A 16936-nucleotide genomic window follows, 5' to 3' on the forward strand; every position below is an offset into this window, starting at 1 on the left:
AAACGTGGTATGGAAATAACATGAAGAGTTTGGTGCAGCAAGAGGAAGGGTGTGCAATGCAGGAGTGAATGAAAGGTTAAGGCCTGGCCAGTTTCCAAGAGGCTTCTCCCTGAGAAGCCATGAGAGGGGAGTTGGATAGTGGGAGATGCAGGGTTTTGCTTTTGTTTCACAAGTTGTGGGGAATTGATCTGGAAGAATGATATAAAAAGTAAAATTACTTGATATTTGTGTGGAAATGTTGAGAATGAGGACATGTTGGATCTCTGTGAAGTAGGGAGAAAGGAAGCCCGGGGTGGGGGCGGTGACAATGGAAAGGTTGGTTGGACTGCCAAATTTTGAACAGTCTTGAATGTCATTAGGAGATAATGTTGACTTTATTAGTTTGTGGGGAGACAAAGTTTTAAACATGTGGGGCTCTCTCTCTCTTTTTTTTAAATAGTTGTACAAATAGATAATTTTAAAAATATTTATTCTTAAGTTTTAGGTGAACACAATATTTGTATTTTACATTTATGTGGTGCTGAGGATCGAACCTAGTGCCTTGTGCATGCTAGGCAGGCACTCTACCACTGAGCCACAACCCCAGCCCACATGTGGGTCTCTTGTAACTGTTGGTGCTTTAGAAATATTTCTCTTGAGATAGCAAAGGCTGCAGATTAGTAGGTGGCCAGATTTACTGGCCTCAGTGGTTCATGCCCGTAATCCTGATTACTCTGGAGGCTAAGACAGGAGAATTCCAAGTTAGAGGCCAGACCTTGTCTCAAAATTAAATAAAAAGGGTAGGAATGTTGCTTAGTGGTGGCCAGACTGAAAGCAATCAAATTGCATTATGGTGAAAGCCTGTTTTATAGCCATCCTGAATGAGACAATCTTAAATGATGAAAGCCTGAAATAAAATAGTTGATGAACAATAGTTCAGAGGTGGAATGGGCATATCTTGTGGTGATGGAATGAGGGAGAATTTGAATAGACCTTGGAGACTTCTATCTGAGTTGATTAGGTGACTGGTAAGCTTACATTAAGGAACCTGAGAGAAAGAACAGGCATTTGGGAATGGGTTAACAACAGCTTAGTTGAGATATAATTCACATATCATACAATACACACATTTAAAGTATGCAGTTAATGTTGACAATATTTTCAGATTTTTTAAAACGAATATCACAGTCAATTTTAGAAATTTTCATCATCCCATAAAGAAACCCAGTACCCATCAGCATTCACCATTGCACCACCTCCTCTAGCCTGAAGCGACCATTAATCAACTTGCAGTCTTTATGAATTTTCCCCTTCTGGATATTTTCTTTCTTTTTTTGTGGGGAGGGCGGGTGGGCACTGGGGATTAAACCCAGGAGCTACATCCACAGTTCTTTTTATTTTTTTTTATTTTGAGACATGCTCTTGCTAAGTTGCTAAGGCTGGCTTTGAACTCATAACTTGTGTTCTTCCTGCCTTACCCTAGATGCTGTATTTACAGGCATGAGCCACTGTGCCCAGCTCTTTTGGATATTTCCTATAAATATAATCACATAACACTTGGTCCTAAGTGACTAGGTTCTTTCTCTTAACATAATGTTTTCAAGGTTCACCCATGAGATTACTTGTGTTATACTCATTTCTGCATTTTATGTCCTGTACTAGAGGCAGGGACTGTTGTTTTGTATTTCAGAGCTGTGCTGTTATGGTTTAGATATGAAGTATCCTCCAACAAAAGCTTATGTGTGATACAATGCAAGGAAGTTTAGAGGTGAAATGATTGGGTTGTGAGTTTTAATCTAATCAGTGCATTCATCCCCTAATAGGGATTAACTGTGTGATAACTATAGGCAGGTAGGATGTGGTTGGATGAGGTGAGTCATTGAGGGGGATGTATTTTTGGGGTATATATTTTGTCTGTGGTGAGGGGAGTCTGTTTCTGTTTCTTGATGGCCATGTCTTGCTTTCTTCCACCACATTCTTCCTCGATGATGTTCTGCATCACCTTGGGCCCAGAGCAATGGAGCTAGCTCTATGTGAACTAAGGCCTTGGAAGCTGTGAGCCCCCAAATTAACTTTTCCTCCTTAAAATTGTTCTTGTCAGTTCTTTTGGTGACAACAGTGAAAAAGCTGACTAAAACATGTATCTAGCATATATTTTTGTGTTTAGTTATTAAGTACTACTATATTTTGTATTTAGACTCAAAAATAGTTGATGTATGATAACTTAGAAGGTTAACTCAGTTAACCACAAAATTAGGTTAACCAGAATAAACTGCTTACATGCTTCTCCACTGAGGTATGTCTATATTTGCTGTCATGGAATAAGTAGGTACTATGCCTATCCAGTCCTAGTTCTGCCATTAGTTCTCCTTTTTTTAAAAAAATTCTTTTTAGGGCTGGGGATGTGGCTCAAGCGGTAGCGCACTCGCCTGGCATGCGTGCGGCCCGGGTTCGATCCTCAGCACCACATACAAACAAAGATGTTGTGTCCGCCGAAAAACTAAAAAATAAATATTAAAAAATTCTCTCTTAAAAAAAATAAAGACCCATCAACAACTAAAAATAAAAAAATTCTTTTTAGATATACATAACTGTAGAGTGTATTTTGATATATTATACATATATGGAGTAAATTTATTGTAATTAGGATTCTATTGTTATGGTTGTACATGATGTGCAGTTACATTGGTTATGTATTTATACATGAGGAGAGGAAAGATATGTCCAATTAATTCTCTTTCCTATTCCCATCCCCACCCCTCCTTCATTCCCCTTTGTCTAATCCAATGGACTTCTGTTCTTCCCCTCTCTAACCTCCCTTGTTGTGGGTTAGTATGCACATATCAGAGAGAACATCTGGCTTGTGGTTTTTTTGGGACTGGCTTATTTTATTTAGCATGATATTCTTCAGTTCCATCCATTTACTGGCAAATGCCATAATTTCATTCTTCTTTATGGTTAAGTAATATTCCAATGTGTATATATGCCACATTTTCTTTATCCATTCTTCTGTTGGAGGTCATCCAGGTTGGTTCCATAGTTTGGCTATTGTGAATTGAGCTCTTGTGAACATTGATGTGGCTGTATCACTGTAGTATGCTGATTTTAAGTTCTTTGGGTATAGACCGAGGAGTGGGATAATTGGATCAAATGGTTGTTCCATTACAAGTTTTCTAAGGAATCTCCATACTATTCTCCACAGTTTTTGCACCAATTTGCATTCCTTCCAGCAACATATGAGTGAACCTTTCCCCCCCATATCCTTGCTAATGTTTATTGTTACTTATATTCTTGATAATAATTGCCATTCTGACTGGAGTGAGATAGAATCTAAGCATAGTTCTAATTGCTAGAGACATTGAACATTTTTTTCATATATTTTTTGACCCATTTGTATTTCTTCTTCTGTGAAGTGCCTTTGCCCATTTATTGATTGGGTTATTTGGTTTTTTTGGCATTAAGTTTTGAGTTCTTTGTATTTCCTGGAGATTAATCTGCCATTAATTCTTTGTATGACTTTGGGTAAGTCCTGATACTCTCTGGAGATATTTTCCTTACCTGAAAATAGGAGTAAAATTTCCTTCCCAATCTTAAACTGAGGAATGAGGAAGATAATTCCCATGGATGGAACTGTATAGAGGTGAGGTTCATTCAGATGGCCTCTGGGAATAAATGAATAAATATTTCATTCTGTTACCAAATATTCCTGGGACAAAAGTAATCTCCACATGTAGCTTTTTTTCCCAAGTGGCATTTTTTTTTTTCTTCTTGAACCTTTTCAATTCTCATTTTCAAAGTCTCTGATTTTCTTTGGTATATGGTTTCTCTTGTCACCCGCTTGGGGCATTTGACATATCCCATGCTCTCTAGTCTGGAATACTATACTCATTTCTTAAGGCCATTTACCTATTGACCTGTTGACTCCTTATTTTACATAATTTCCTGTTTCTTTCCTTAATTCCTGTTGTCTTAACATAATTCATATAGTTAAATATAAAAAAATGAAGAATTTAAACATAACCTATCTATCTTTCCCAAACAATTTAAAGTAAGTGAATTATTATTATTATTATTTTTTTTTGTGCAGTGGGTGTTGGGGGCTGAACCTTGGGCCTCTCACATGCTAGGCAAGTGCTCTCCCATTGAGCTATATCCCCAGATCTCCAAAATAAACAACTTATAAACATAGTTCCCTTTCCCATCATTTGTAGAGTTGTTCATTCTTTTCTTTAGAAAACATATACATGTAAATATGTATTTTTTTTTAAATCAAGGATTAATTGAATTTTAAAAACAAATACAAGCTATCAGTATATTCTGAAATTGCCAGTACACCTGTGGTACAGCTGTCAAGTGAAAGATATCTTTAAAACTTGCTGGTCACAAGTTAAAGAAAAACAAAAACAAAAATTAAAACCATTTCACAGAAAAGAAGGGAATAATATGAAAATAGCTCAAGAAATACAATACTGAGCAAAAATATATGGGGAAGGAGGAACATGTACTTTTGACTTCACTGAGAAACCAAGAGGAGACTGGTCTACCTAAATGTGTACTTTAGTGCCATGTGTCAAAATAAATACCCAGTGTCTTGGGAGGCTGAGGCAGAAGGATTTCAAGTTTCAGCTGTAGCAACTTAGCAAGACTCTCAGCAACTTGGAGAACCCCTGTCTCAAAAAATAAAAAGGACTGGGGTTGTAGCTCAGTGGTAAGGCATTTCTGGGTTCAATCCCCAGTACCAATAAATAAATAAATAGCCCTAGATTTTCAAGACCTCATAGCAGTTCTGTTGGGGGAAGCAGACATATAAACAGATAATCACAATACAGTGTGAAAACTGCCACAGCAGAGCAGTGTTCAAGTGGATATGAGAGCATCTGGAAAAAGGGATTGGTGTTTGAAGCAAATGTCATCTGGCATTTCTTTACTAACAAGCATAACACAGAAGCAGCCTGATGAAGAACAACTGCCTTCTTTGAGCCTCACAACAACCTGGGGAGGTGTAGGTTTCTGACTCACATTTTAGTGAGCAATTTAAAGCTTAGAAAGACTGTATGGCTGGTTTTTAAACACAGATTACAGGTTCAGCTTCTGTGTGTCTCCCCTCCCCCTCCCACTAGGACCATGCCCCTTATGCAGGGCATAGAAAGTGTCTGTGCAGGGCAATAGACTTGTGTTGCCAGCCCCTTTCCTTTGCATCTCCCTCCTTCAGCAAAACTCGAGTTTCAGCTTTTCTGTCTAGCCTGCTTCCAGTGTCCTCCGTGCATTGAGTATTCCTGGGCTGTAGCAGTAGTGAATATTGCTGATGTCATTGTTTGCCTTATTGGGATTTTGCTCTTTGTTTCACAGGGAGCTGTGATTGGTATAGACGATGAGGACGACAGCACCTTCACAATAACTGTTGATCAGAAAACCTTCCATTTCCAGGGTGAGCTGAAAGAAGAGATTCTTTCTCTTCATAGTCCCAACTGCTTCTTTCCTTCTCTTTTGGGTTGTTTGCTGAATGACTTGAATGGTTTTGCAACTGATCCTGCATGAACGAATGCACAGGAACGTTCTGGATGAAGTGGTACTGCAGGTTAGGCAGGGATTTGTATCTGCAGTGGAAACAGATCTATTTGAATCGACTGTGGACTGGCGGCAATTGGAGATTAAAAATTTAAAGGATAAAAATCAGAAAAAAGAGTAATGGGCTGCTGCTGCTGCTGGCTTGTGTTTACAGAAGGTTGCTGATCTTCTTTATCAAGGAGTGTGATTCTGCTTCTGCATGAAGAGTCTAAAGACTGATTGTGAAGGTTGCAGTGTTTGTCCATGTTAAACTCAAAATGTAAATTAAATTGAAGCTGGCGGCAACCTTTGGCTTTAAGGTTTTGCTCTGCTTCAAGAAGTACAAGTTTGCATTCATTTCATCTGCATTTCTGTGTCTGTATGCCAGCCACCATTTCTCTGCTATTATCCTTTTTATAGTTAATAACACCAATGCCATCTGCCACTGCTATGTTTCGGCATTGCATGCTATGGTTCACCGGTAGAAAGGGTAAGGTACTGTATGATCATTCTCATTTCATCTTGCTTTGAAAGCTCTAAACCTGCAAATAAAAGTCAATTTTTATGATCTGTGCTAATGCATCTCTTCCATTAGGAGTACTTATTAGTTTTGGTACTAATATTTGTTGTTTTGTCTATCCAAATTAAACTCTTATTTTATGTTTAAAGCAGTCCAAGAAACTTAGAAATGGAAAGATTTGGAGATGTTAGCACTTTCTCTGAGCTACAAGTGATAATACACTGTTATAAATGTTAGGTATACCAAGATGAATTAAATAAATTTAGAGTTTAAAAATGTTTTGGTTAGGAAGTCTAACAGTGATCAGATATACAATATGAGGTCTGCAGGCAGCTATTGTCCTTCTGTGATAGGATGCTATATTGAGGGTGTTTTTCTTCATTGTCTTGTTTGAGAAATTGACACAGAAAAATATGCTGCTTATATACAATAAAAACAAACCAATGTACTTAGTAGTGATATCTTTAATGCTTTCTCCTGTTTATCCTTAAAATATTTACTGTTTGGTAAACTTATTTTATTCAGAGCTGTTAAATAATTAAATAATGTTGCTTTTCTGAATTTTTCCTCTACATTTTAATTCATAAAGCAGTTTTAATTGTATTATGAAAATCCAGTCTTTATTTTTAGGGTAAGTATGTAAAAGCTGCTTATAAACTGAAGCAGATAATTTCCACACACTGGAACTCTTTACTTGAATGAAGTTGAATAATGCTTTTCAAGCAAGAGCTGCAGATGTAGGTAAAAGCTGCAATATGGAATTTTCTCCTCTGCATTTACTAAAGAGGCACCTCCTTTGGACTCCCAAGAACCTGTGTTTGCTTGTTTAAAGGAGAAGTGACTTGAGTCTCTAGAGCAAAGGCATTTCTATCTTCTTATTTATTTTTAAATTATTTATGCTAAACTGATCTACACTTTAACACTCTCATATTGATGTGACTTGCTTATAAAACAAGATATTCCTTAATGGATTGTTTAAATGATAAAGATAAATAAGAGTTATGTATATTTTAAAAATGAATTCTTAGTTCTGAGACTGTCAGACTGATTATTTTCTACTTAATAGTAATAGGAGTTTTAGGCAACATGAGATCTAGCTTTTGCAAAGAACTCAGTAGTAAGGCAATTTTTTTTTTTTTGGCAGTAATGAGAGATATTTCACATTTATTGCTCATGAGAAAATCTCTACAAATTTTTAAAAGTTTCTCAATGTTTTATCTTAAATTCTTTAATAAGAAGTGAAAGCAAATTTTGGCTGATATGCATTAACATGTTTAAATATGCTAGAGTTTTTATTTATTTAATTTATGTGTGTGTGTGTGTGTGTGATGTTAGGGATTGAACCCAGGGCCCTATGCATGGTAGGCAAGTACTCTACAATTAAGCTACCTGCCAAGTCCAGTTTTTATTTAACATGCCAGGATTTTTAAAACTAAATGATGAGAGCTGGGGTTGTGGCTCAGTGATAGAGTGGTTGCCTAGTGTGGGTGAGGCACTGGGTTTGATCCTCAGCACCATATAAAAATAAATAAATAAAAATAAAGGCATTGTGTCCACCTACAACTAAAAAAATATTTAAAAATTTAAAAAATGATGCATTTATAAAACCCACTCTACTGTCAGTTATTAAAAGGGAAAGTTAAGGATACATTTATTTATGCATGCAACATCTATTGGTCTAAAATTAATCTATAAAACATTAATCTGTAAAAATATAAAACTCCTTGCCCTCTTGGGCTATCCATTCCAGTAGAGAGAAAGCCAGTATATAAGATATTAGTACAATATAAGGAATTGATAAGGCCTGAGTTGGGGGAATAAAGCAGGAAAAGAGAAAATGAAATAGGAATGTGTGTGTGTGTGTGTGTGTGTGTGTGTGTTGAAATTTTAGATAGGGTGGTCAGGAAAAGACTCACCGAAATAGTGACTTTTGGTAAAAGAGCTGAAGAAAATGAGGGGAAAAGTTAAATGACTGTGTTGAGGAGTGAGGTGGGTAGGCACATCACTCAGGCCAAGGGAGTAATATGTATGAAAGAGCCTTCCTGCCATATTTAAAGGACAGCAAGGAGGTTGGCTGAGATGGAATATGGATAGCCATTGAGGAGACTAGAGGGAGATGAGATCCAAGAGGTAACAGGAGCCCAACTGTGTGAGGTTTTTATAAGAACCTTGAATTTTACTGAGATGAAAGGCCATTAGAGGATTTTGAGCAGAGGTGTGACATGATGTGACTCATGGTTTTTCTTTTTTTAAATATCTTTATTTTTATTTGTTTATTTTTGTGTGGTGCTGGGGAGTGAACCCAGGGCCTCACATATGCGAGGCAAGCATTCTACCACTGAGCTACAACCCCAGCCTGTGACTCATGTTTTAACAGGATCATTCTGGCCACTCTGTTGAAAATAATATGCAGAGGGACAAAGATAGAAGAAGAGGAAGTATTTTGGAGGCGTTGAACCTAGAAGAGAGAGTGTGATAGTTCCCATGTGATAGCAGTAGGGGTAGGGAGGCAATGAGAAGTGGTCAAATTGTGTGTGTGTTAATCAACCTTAGTGAGCTGTAATTAACCTAAAATAAAATGTACACATTATATAGTTCAGTGAGTTTTGACAAATTTACTTACTCATAACTACCATCACAATGAAGATATAGAACACTTCCATCACTCCAAAAGATTGCTTGAATGCCCCTTTTGGTCAGTCCCCACTCCCAACCCCTGTCCCCAGACAGCCACTGATCTGCTTTCTATCAGTATAGTTTAGCTTGTTTCCTAGATGGAATCATATAGTGTGTCTCTCTTTTAGTTCAGCATAATGTTTGCTGCATATATTTGCAGTTCCTTTCATTTTGCATGTGATAGAAAGAAAAGTTGACACCAAGATTTTTGGTTTGAGTTGCTGTTAACTGAAGGTGGAGGATTGAAGGATGTAATAGTTTTGGAGAGGGGGAATGTGGGCACTAGGAGCTTAGCTTTAGACATGTTTATTAAACAAGTTTTAGAAGTCCACCCAGTTGCCAAATGGAGATGTCAAGTAGGCAGTTGGAGTGTGGAGTTCAGGGGGAAAGTTTGGGCTGGAGTAATAAATTTGGGGACTCATTGGCATATGGTACATGGGTGGTATTTATAGTCATGAGAATTTGGGGATAAGAAAAATAATAGCATGTTCCTGTGTTGTTGGCAGCAATTCAGTAAAGAGGGAAAAATTGATGATGTGGGAAAGAAAAATGGCTAATTGTTGGATCAGTGTCCTGGAGAAGGCGGGTAGTTAGTTATCTAAGGCATTGCCATTGGCTAGAAGAGTTCATAGTAAAATAACTTTGAGTGTTAATGGGACCTCAAATGAATTAAAGTAATGGTAATGGGGGAAGGCAAAGGGAGAAGATTTGAGATTCTTAGAAGTAAATCACTAGGAACTGGGAAATGGGAGACAAGAGAATTAAGAGTAGCAACTGTGATGTTCTTGGCTCGACTTAACTCTTGGATGTTGTAAACATCTGAAATAGAGAATCCAGAAGAACAGAGGTGGCGAGGGGTCCTCTTATATTTGAGGACACAAATGATGGTAATTGAAACTGAGTCTGAGCTGCAAGTGGAGAGTTGTTATCATCAGCTTATTACTGGTAGATGGAACTAGAAGTTGAAAATTTGAATGTCCAAGAGTGAGGCAGGGAAGTAAACGAGTGAAGGGTGAAGCTGGATAATGATTAGCAATTTCAGGCTGGAGTTGTAGCGCAGTGGTACAGTTCTTGCCTGGTATGTGTGAGACACTGGGCTCGATAGTCAGCATATAGATAAATAAAATAAAGGTCTATTGACAACTATAAAATATTAAAGAAAAAAAAAGATTAGCAATTTGGAGCTTTGATACCCTGTTCAAAGGGTAGCTGCTACTTATAGATACTTACAGGCTTTTGGTAATGCTTACCCAGTGATGGCCAGTCCATGTTTTTTTAAGAGAAGCCAGAAATCCAGAGTTGGTTTTTATTTAGTTTTGTTTTGCCAGTCAGGTTGAGTGTGATGTGCATGTGAAATATCCAGATTTAAGTCTCTAGATGTAAAAATATTTTTACTTTGGTCAAACAAAGTGCATCTATGGGCTAGATAAAACCTTTGGATTTTTCAATCTTTGGTAAAAACCGTGGTAGTAGTGAGTATGAGCCATCTGGGAGATCAAAGTGAGAGCTGGGGATTAAACCTTGGGTCACGCTGGGATGGAACTGCCAGCAGGCTCAGAGGGATGATCAGAGAAGGTAGGATGAAAGCTCTTAGTTTCAACCATTTGAAATTACATTTTTTGTAGATCAAAAGTAGTCTCTCATCAGCAGTTCATGTAGCTTAACATAATATAGTTCATACCAGTGATAAGGAAAAAAAATTCAGTTAAATTTTACCTTCAAATAAAATTGTATGTATTTAATGATTTAATATATGTAATGATTCATAACAGTTTTTTTAAATTTTTTTGGTAGTTTTAGATAGACAGAATCCCTTTACTTTATTTGTTTATTTTTATATGGTGCTAAGGATTGAACCCAGTGCCTCACACATGCTAGGCAAGCACTCTGCCACTGAGCTACAGCCCCAGCCCGCATAGTATATTGGAATGATGATAATGATAGTGAATATTTATTGAATGTTTATTTTATACTAGGTACTTCTCAGGTTTTTTTGTTTTTGTTTTTTGGTAACGGGGATTGAATTCAGGGTCACTCGACTACTGAGCCACATCTTCAGCCTTATTTGTATTTTATTTAAAGACAAGGTCTCACTGAGTTACTTAGTGCCTTGCTATTGCTGAGGTTGGCTTTGAACTCACAATCTCCTGCTTCAGCCTCCCCAGCAGTTGGGATTTTTTTACAGGTGTGCACCACTGCGCCTGGTAGGTTTTTTTTGTTGTGCTGGGAATCAAACCTAGTCTCATACTTGCTTGGCAAGCGCTCTACCACTGAGGTTTATCGTCAGCCCTCTACTCAGTTTTATCTTTATTAAACTATGAAGTTCTTGCAACTTTATGAAGTAGGTACTATTATTTTTTTTTTATTTTATAAATAAGGAAACTGGTCACAAACAGAGTTATAAGGCAGAACTGGAATTTGAACACCACATTTGTACTTTATAGCCATTCTCTCTTAATTAGTTATTACAGAATTATTTTAGAGATTTGTCAACTAGCTGATAATGACTTATCATTTTATCAAAAAAGAAATTTTAAATCAATGCCACTTAATGCAATTTTAAAATATGGTGATTTTAATGTTCTACATGTTCCATTACTTAGTAGAGACAGTAACAATAACAGTGGTGGTAACAATAGCTACTACTACTACATCTAAATATTTATTATGAACCACTAACTGTTTAACTGACAACATACATCACTTACAAAATTACTAAACTCCATAACTTTGAGATTGTTTCACTTCTAGTTATTTTTTCTTTTTAGTTATACATGATAGTAGAAATGTATTTTGACTATATATATATATATATATATATATATATATATATACACACGCACACACATACATGCAGTATAACTTCCCATTCTTATGGTTGGTTATATATGATGTGGAGTTAAACTGGACGTGTATTCATATATGAACATAGGAAAGTTATGATTGATGACTTCTAGTTTTAGAGTTGAAGAAACTGAATCTCAGGGAAGTTCAGTGGCAGAGCCAGAATCAGTGCCCAAGGCAATCTAGATCAGTGGTTCTCAAAGTGTGGTTCCAGACCAGGAGGTCAACATCATGTGGGAACTTATTAGAAATGCATGTTCTTGCCCTCTCCACCCCCATTGCTTAGTCAGAAACTCTGGGAATGGGCTGTCTCTAGTGATTCAGGTGTGTTTTAAAGTTTGACAACTGTGGGTCAGGAGTCAGAGGTTTCACATACTATTCCACTTTTCTTTTTTAACAATCTTATACATTGGATAGAATTACTCTTAATTTATAGATAAGAGAAGTGAGGCATTCTCACTTCTTAGATTGTTTCTTGCTGTGATCTAGCCATCAGCAAACCTGGTATGTGAAAAATCTGAACTTTTTAAAGATGAGAATTATGGATATGTATGTCATTAGTTCTTCATAAAATCATCTTTTGCTTTCAAGGCACTTACTGAGGACTTCCTTTATGGAATATATTCTCCAAAATAATTTCTTGTATGAAATTTGTTTACAATGTATTTGTGCATACTTTAGAGTAGCAATTTGCTAAGACAAAATGTAGCATGTTTAGACATTAAAAAGGTGCTTAAATGTGAAGAACTTTGAGGAACTATATAAGTCTTAGTAGAAGTTAAGACTATGGTGGTTCTGATAACCAATCTTTTCAACCCTCTGTTAGAGCTTCCTTATTTATTAAAATGCAGAATTACTACAAATGATGCAATGGTTAATGTTATGGTGAAGGAAAGTGTTTAATTTAGAAAGGTTATATTGATCAAGTATATTAGGATGTCGCTGCTCCCACTGCATTAACATCAATCAGCTCAGCATGGTACGTCTGCATGATTAATCATTTAGAAGAATAGACAGTAAATCATTAGACTAAAACATAGTTGTGGGCTTAAATGTCTTCTGTTTTAAAAATAAGCATCTCAGCATTATAACTCACAAGCAGATGCAATTATCTTCACTTTAACTATTGACTTAAAAAATTTCCTGCAGAGGAAATTTTTGATAATCTCCCCCCCAAAAAAAATCATTTACAGACATGTAAAGGAAGTAAGTTATAATTAATTCTCTAATTAGACACTATTATTTCGATGGGTGTTAAGTGGGGAAACACTATTAGATTCATGAATCAGGAGTTTGTTATATTACTGTAGGAGGGCTGGGTCTAACTGGTGTGCCTTTTTCTTAAAAAAATATTTTTTACTTGTAAATGGACACAATACCTTTATTTTATTTATTTATTTTATATGGTGCTGAGGATTGAATCCAGTGCCTCACACATGCTGGGCAAGCACTCTACCACTGAGCTATGACTCCAGCCCATGCCTTTCTTCTTAATTTGCTCTGCTCAAGGTCTTCCCTAAATATTTGAAATTATAATCTTCTCAGGTTTAATTATGGATTAGTTGGCTTAGTGAGTAGATAGGATTAGAGAGGATGTTTTATTTTTATTAGTAATTTATATATGTATATATTTTAAATATTTTTTGTTATACATGGATGCAGTATATTTATTCTGGGAAAATATAGAATAGTATAAAGATGATACTAATAATCACTCCTGGTCCTGCCACCTGAAGATAATTGTTACTAACATGCTTGTATATTTCTTTCTAATTCTTTAGTTGTTTATTTGTATGATTTTATAAGAGTAAGTCATTCCATGTAAATAAATTATCTAGCTTTCCAATTTTAAATATTATATTGTGACCATTTACCCACTATAGTAAATATTCTAAAAAACATGATTTTCAATGTTATATAATATTCTACTATGTGAATAATCATATTTAGCCACTGGTTAGTACAAGTTTTTCTCTATTTTAAATAATTCCATGTTGAATATCTTTGTACATAGGTCTTTAACCAAATGTCTGTTTTGTTTAGGATGAATATTCATTAAAGAATTTGTCAGAATAAAAGACATAGGTATTTTTAGTATTTCTGAAACAATATTCAATTTTTGTGTGTGTGTGTGTGTGTGTGTGTGTGTGTTATTAGAAATTGAATGCAGGGCCTGGAGCTGCTAGCATGTGCTCTACCACTGAGCTATGTCACAGCCCTTTAAAAATTTTTTTTGACACAAGATATTTCAGCATTGCCCAGGCTGGTCTCAAAACTTGAGATCTCTTGCCTGAGCTTCTCAGCTGCGGTTTCAGGCCTTTGCTACTGTGCCTGGCTTCTCAATTACTTTTAAGATGGTTTATGTTGATTTATACTCCTTTCTGCTTTATCACATCCCTCATCAGCACTTAGTATTACAATTTTAAAAAGTATGTCAACTCAGGGTCCCCCACCCCCTCACCAAAATATATTTCAGTGTGTTAATTTCTCATTTGGTGTGACTTACTCATTTCCTGGTTGTTTTCATTATTGTTAGAGTGTTTCTCTTTTTTCTTATATCCTTTGGAAAGGTAATTATCCTGTTATCTGAGAAATTGCTGATATATATCGTTATCTTTTTTCAGTTTGGAACACACATTCACAGTCTGAAGAGTAAATGAAGATGCATAATGAAAAACTACTTTTGTGTATAATGTGTGTCTGAAAATGTGGATTAAAGTCAACTATGTTGAACAGTGACTTGAGTGGTTATAGGAGGCTATATTCTTGCCATATATTATAAAGTTCTTTACCTTGCCTTTTAGATATAATATTACTCATAGATTTTATCCCTTAACCTTCAAAAATGAACATTTGGGCAGTCACCTCAAGTTTAATCAGACAGATTCTAAAGTATCTCATTGATGAAGATTTTGTTTTCAGCATGCCTACTGATTTCTCCATTATGTTTATAAAACATCTCTTTTTTTGTCATTCCTATTGGCATTTTAATTTTTTTGTTTTTCTATTAATTGAAAAATATGGTAGGATGCAGAATATATTCAGATAGTTGTATGATCATAGCTCTTCAAATGGAGATGATGATGTGTTATAAATATAAATCCTGGCAACTTTGCAAGATGTGATGACACAAAATGTCCCTTTGTTGCTATAAGAAAAATCAGACTGGGGTATAACTCAGTGGTAAAGTCCTAGACTAGCATATTTGGGGGCCTGGGTTCGACCCCCAGCACACTCACCTCCAAATGCCAATTTTTCTGTGACGAGTCAGTATATAAGAAAAGTGCACATTTTATGAAATTTGAGTAGTTAAGTACTGTATATGTAAGATCTCATACCTCAACAATCTTTAGGAGCATGAAACTACTTGAGGGACATTTAATCTTTAAAGTGAATGTACTTGAATATAGGAATTCACTTAAGGGAATGATAAACCAAGCGCAGTGATGAGACAGAAGAAAGTAAAGTTGCTATCGTTGAAGAAGAGGGTTGAGGGCCTGCAGTCCTGCCCCTTGGTAGTGCTTAGACACTGATAGAAAATACCAGTATTTTCTTTATTTCAGCCATTCATTCCTTTAGCTCATTTATTTTTAAATCAAATACTTGAGTGCTTATTGTAATACTGGGTGCCAGGCTAGATTCTGAGAATAATGGAGTGAGCAAAGTTCCAATCTTAAGAACTTTACAGTTTGAAAGGTATTGTTCCAGAGGAGGCTTCCTGGTTGCACAAAATATTAGGTAGTTCTTGGATCCCCTCATTAAATAATCCTGAGTTAAAGCTCTAGTAATTCTGATAATGCCTGGACTACACTGACCTTATTTTTTATTTTAAACTGCCAACTAACTGCTGAACTCTCCAAAGAAATACTTAGCTCTGCCAAGGTTGTCTTTGTCTTTTAACCTTTTCATTCTTTCTTGGACATGCAGTTTATGAATGTTCATTCTCATAATCAGGATGCTTTTATCAATTGTACTCCTCACCTAAGGTCAGTTCAACATATGAAATAAAGTTGTGTTTTAGCATCGTATTTTCTTTTTTTAAAATTTTTTTTGTTGTAGGTAGACAAGACCTTTATTTTATTTATTTATTTTTATGTGGTGCTGAGGATCGAACCCAATGCCTTGCATGTGCTAAGTGAGCACTCTACCACTGAGCCACAACTCCAGCCCCTAGCATTGTATTTTCTTAATATTCACTTTAGAGAACCCTAAAACAGTTTTGACTAATACTCTGAGGGAAAAATCAAATTTTCAAATTAATGATAAGAAAACTCCCTCTTTGCTAGATTGCTGGCTTTAATGAGGACATCTACTTTGGGTGACTGCCTAGTGGGAGGAATTGGGATTATATAAAAGAAAGTTGAGGTGATCCCCTTGCATATGGGTGATTTAGGTGAAGCAGGGAAGAGTGTCAGTGAGACTATTTATTTTTGGAGAAGCTGATTGGAATTTTTTTTAAAAGGTGATTATAATACACTTTCTAAGTGAACCTCTGATAATAAAAGAAGGAGGTGCCATGGGGAGGAATCAGACACCAATGATGCAGTTAATGTTGTGCTGGGCACTATAATCCTTGTAGGTACCTCACATGTGCTTATGAGGTAGTCATTTTATTCCCATTTTATAGGCAAGAAGACTGAGGCTTGCAGGAGTTTTTTTTTTTTTTAATTCAAGGTCACACATGTAGGAAGTAGCAGAGCTGGAATTCAAATCCATGCTGTTTTCTTTCTACAGTGCTGCTTATCCATGCCTTTCCTTTCTTGTTACCTCAGCCCACACTGACTTATCATTTATTATACCTTAGCCTTCATTGCAGCTTTTGCTTCATTGTTGTTCTCTCTCCATTTAAACAGAATAACATGCTTCTTATTCCAGTAGAATCTCAGTGTTTTCATGCTATCAGGTTGTTTTGGTTGTCCAAGTTTCTCCTTTGCTCAGTGTCTATCCAGGTTGAGGTTTGCCATGGGAAGTCACACCTCTTTGAGGCAAGAGAACTCAGACATTGGTTGGAAGAGATGGTAGTGAACTGTGGCATGAGACATGAATGAGCAGATCTATTTTTGATTATGTAGGAGGCTTAGAAGCCTGGCCAGAAAAAGGCCTGGGAGTGCTCCCTGTATGGATTAAAGGAGTCAAACATTTACCTGTATCCTGTTTAATTTTATTCCTTTTCTGACTGTACAATTTTCTATGTTAACTGAGGGATTATTTTTCAGGTTGTTGAGGAAACCAAACCATTATATCTTCTTATTTTTGTTCCTTCTTTGTAGAGAAAGTCCTGCCTTCCTAGGAAGAATAAATGTACAGTGTGAAATAACCAGTATTGCTTTAAGCATAGTGATTTAGTGCAAATTATACTAAATCATAAAT

General features: G+C 36.1%; 1 protein-coding gene across 6 annotated transcripts in view; it reads left to right on the forward strand.

Moving 5' to 3' along the window:
- Positions 1–16936, forward strand: part of Osbpl9 (oxysterol binding protein like 9) — a 135466-nt gene that overhangs the window by 33335 nt on the left and 85195 nt on the right. For all 6 annotated transcript variants that reach the window (XM_026381764.2, XM_026381770.2, XM_026381780.2 and 3 more), the window contains one exon: positions 5329–5407. In XM_026381764.2, coding sequence (XP_026237549.1) covers positions 5329–5407 — 79 coding nt within the window. The remainder of the gene's footprint in view (positions 1–5328; positions 5408–16936) is intronic.

The sequence above is a fragment of the Urocitellus parryii genome, chromosome 11, assembly GCF_045843805.1.
Source record: "Urocitellus parryii isolate mUroPar1 chromosome 11, mUroPar1.hap1, whole genome shotgun sequence".
Classification (NCBI taxonomy): domain Eukaryota; kingdom Metazoa; phylum Chordata; class Mammalia; order Rodentia; family Sciuridae; genus Urocitellus; species Urocitellus parryii.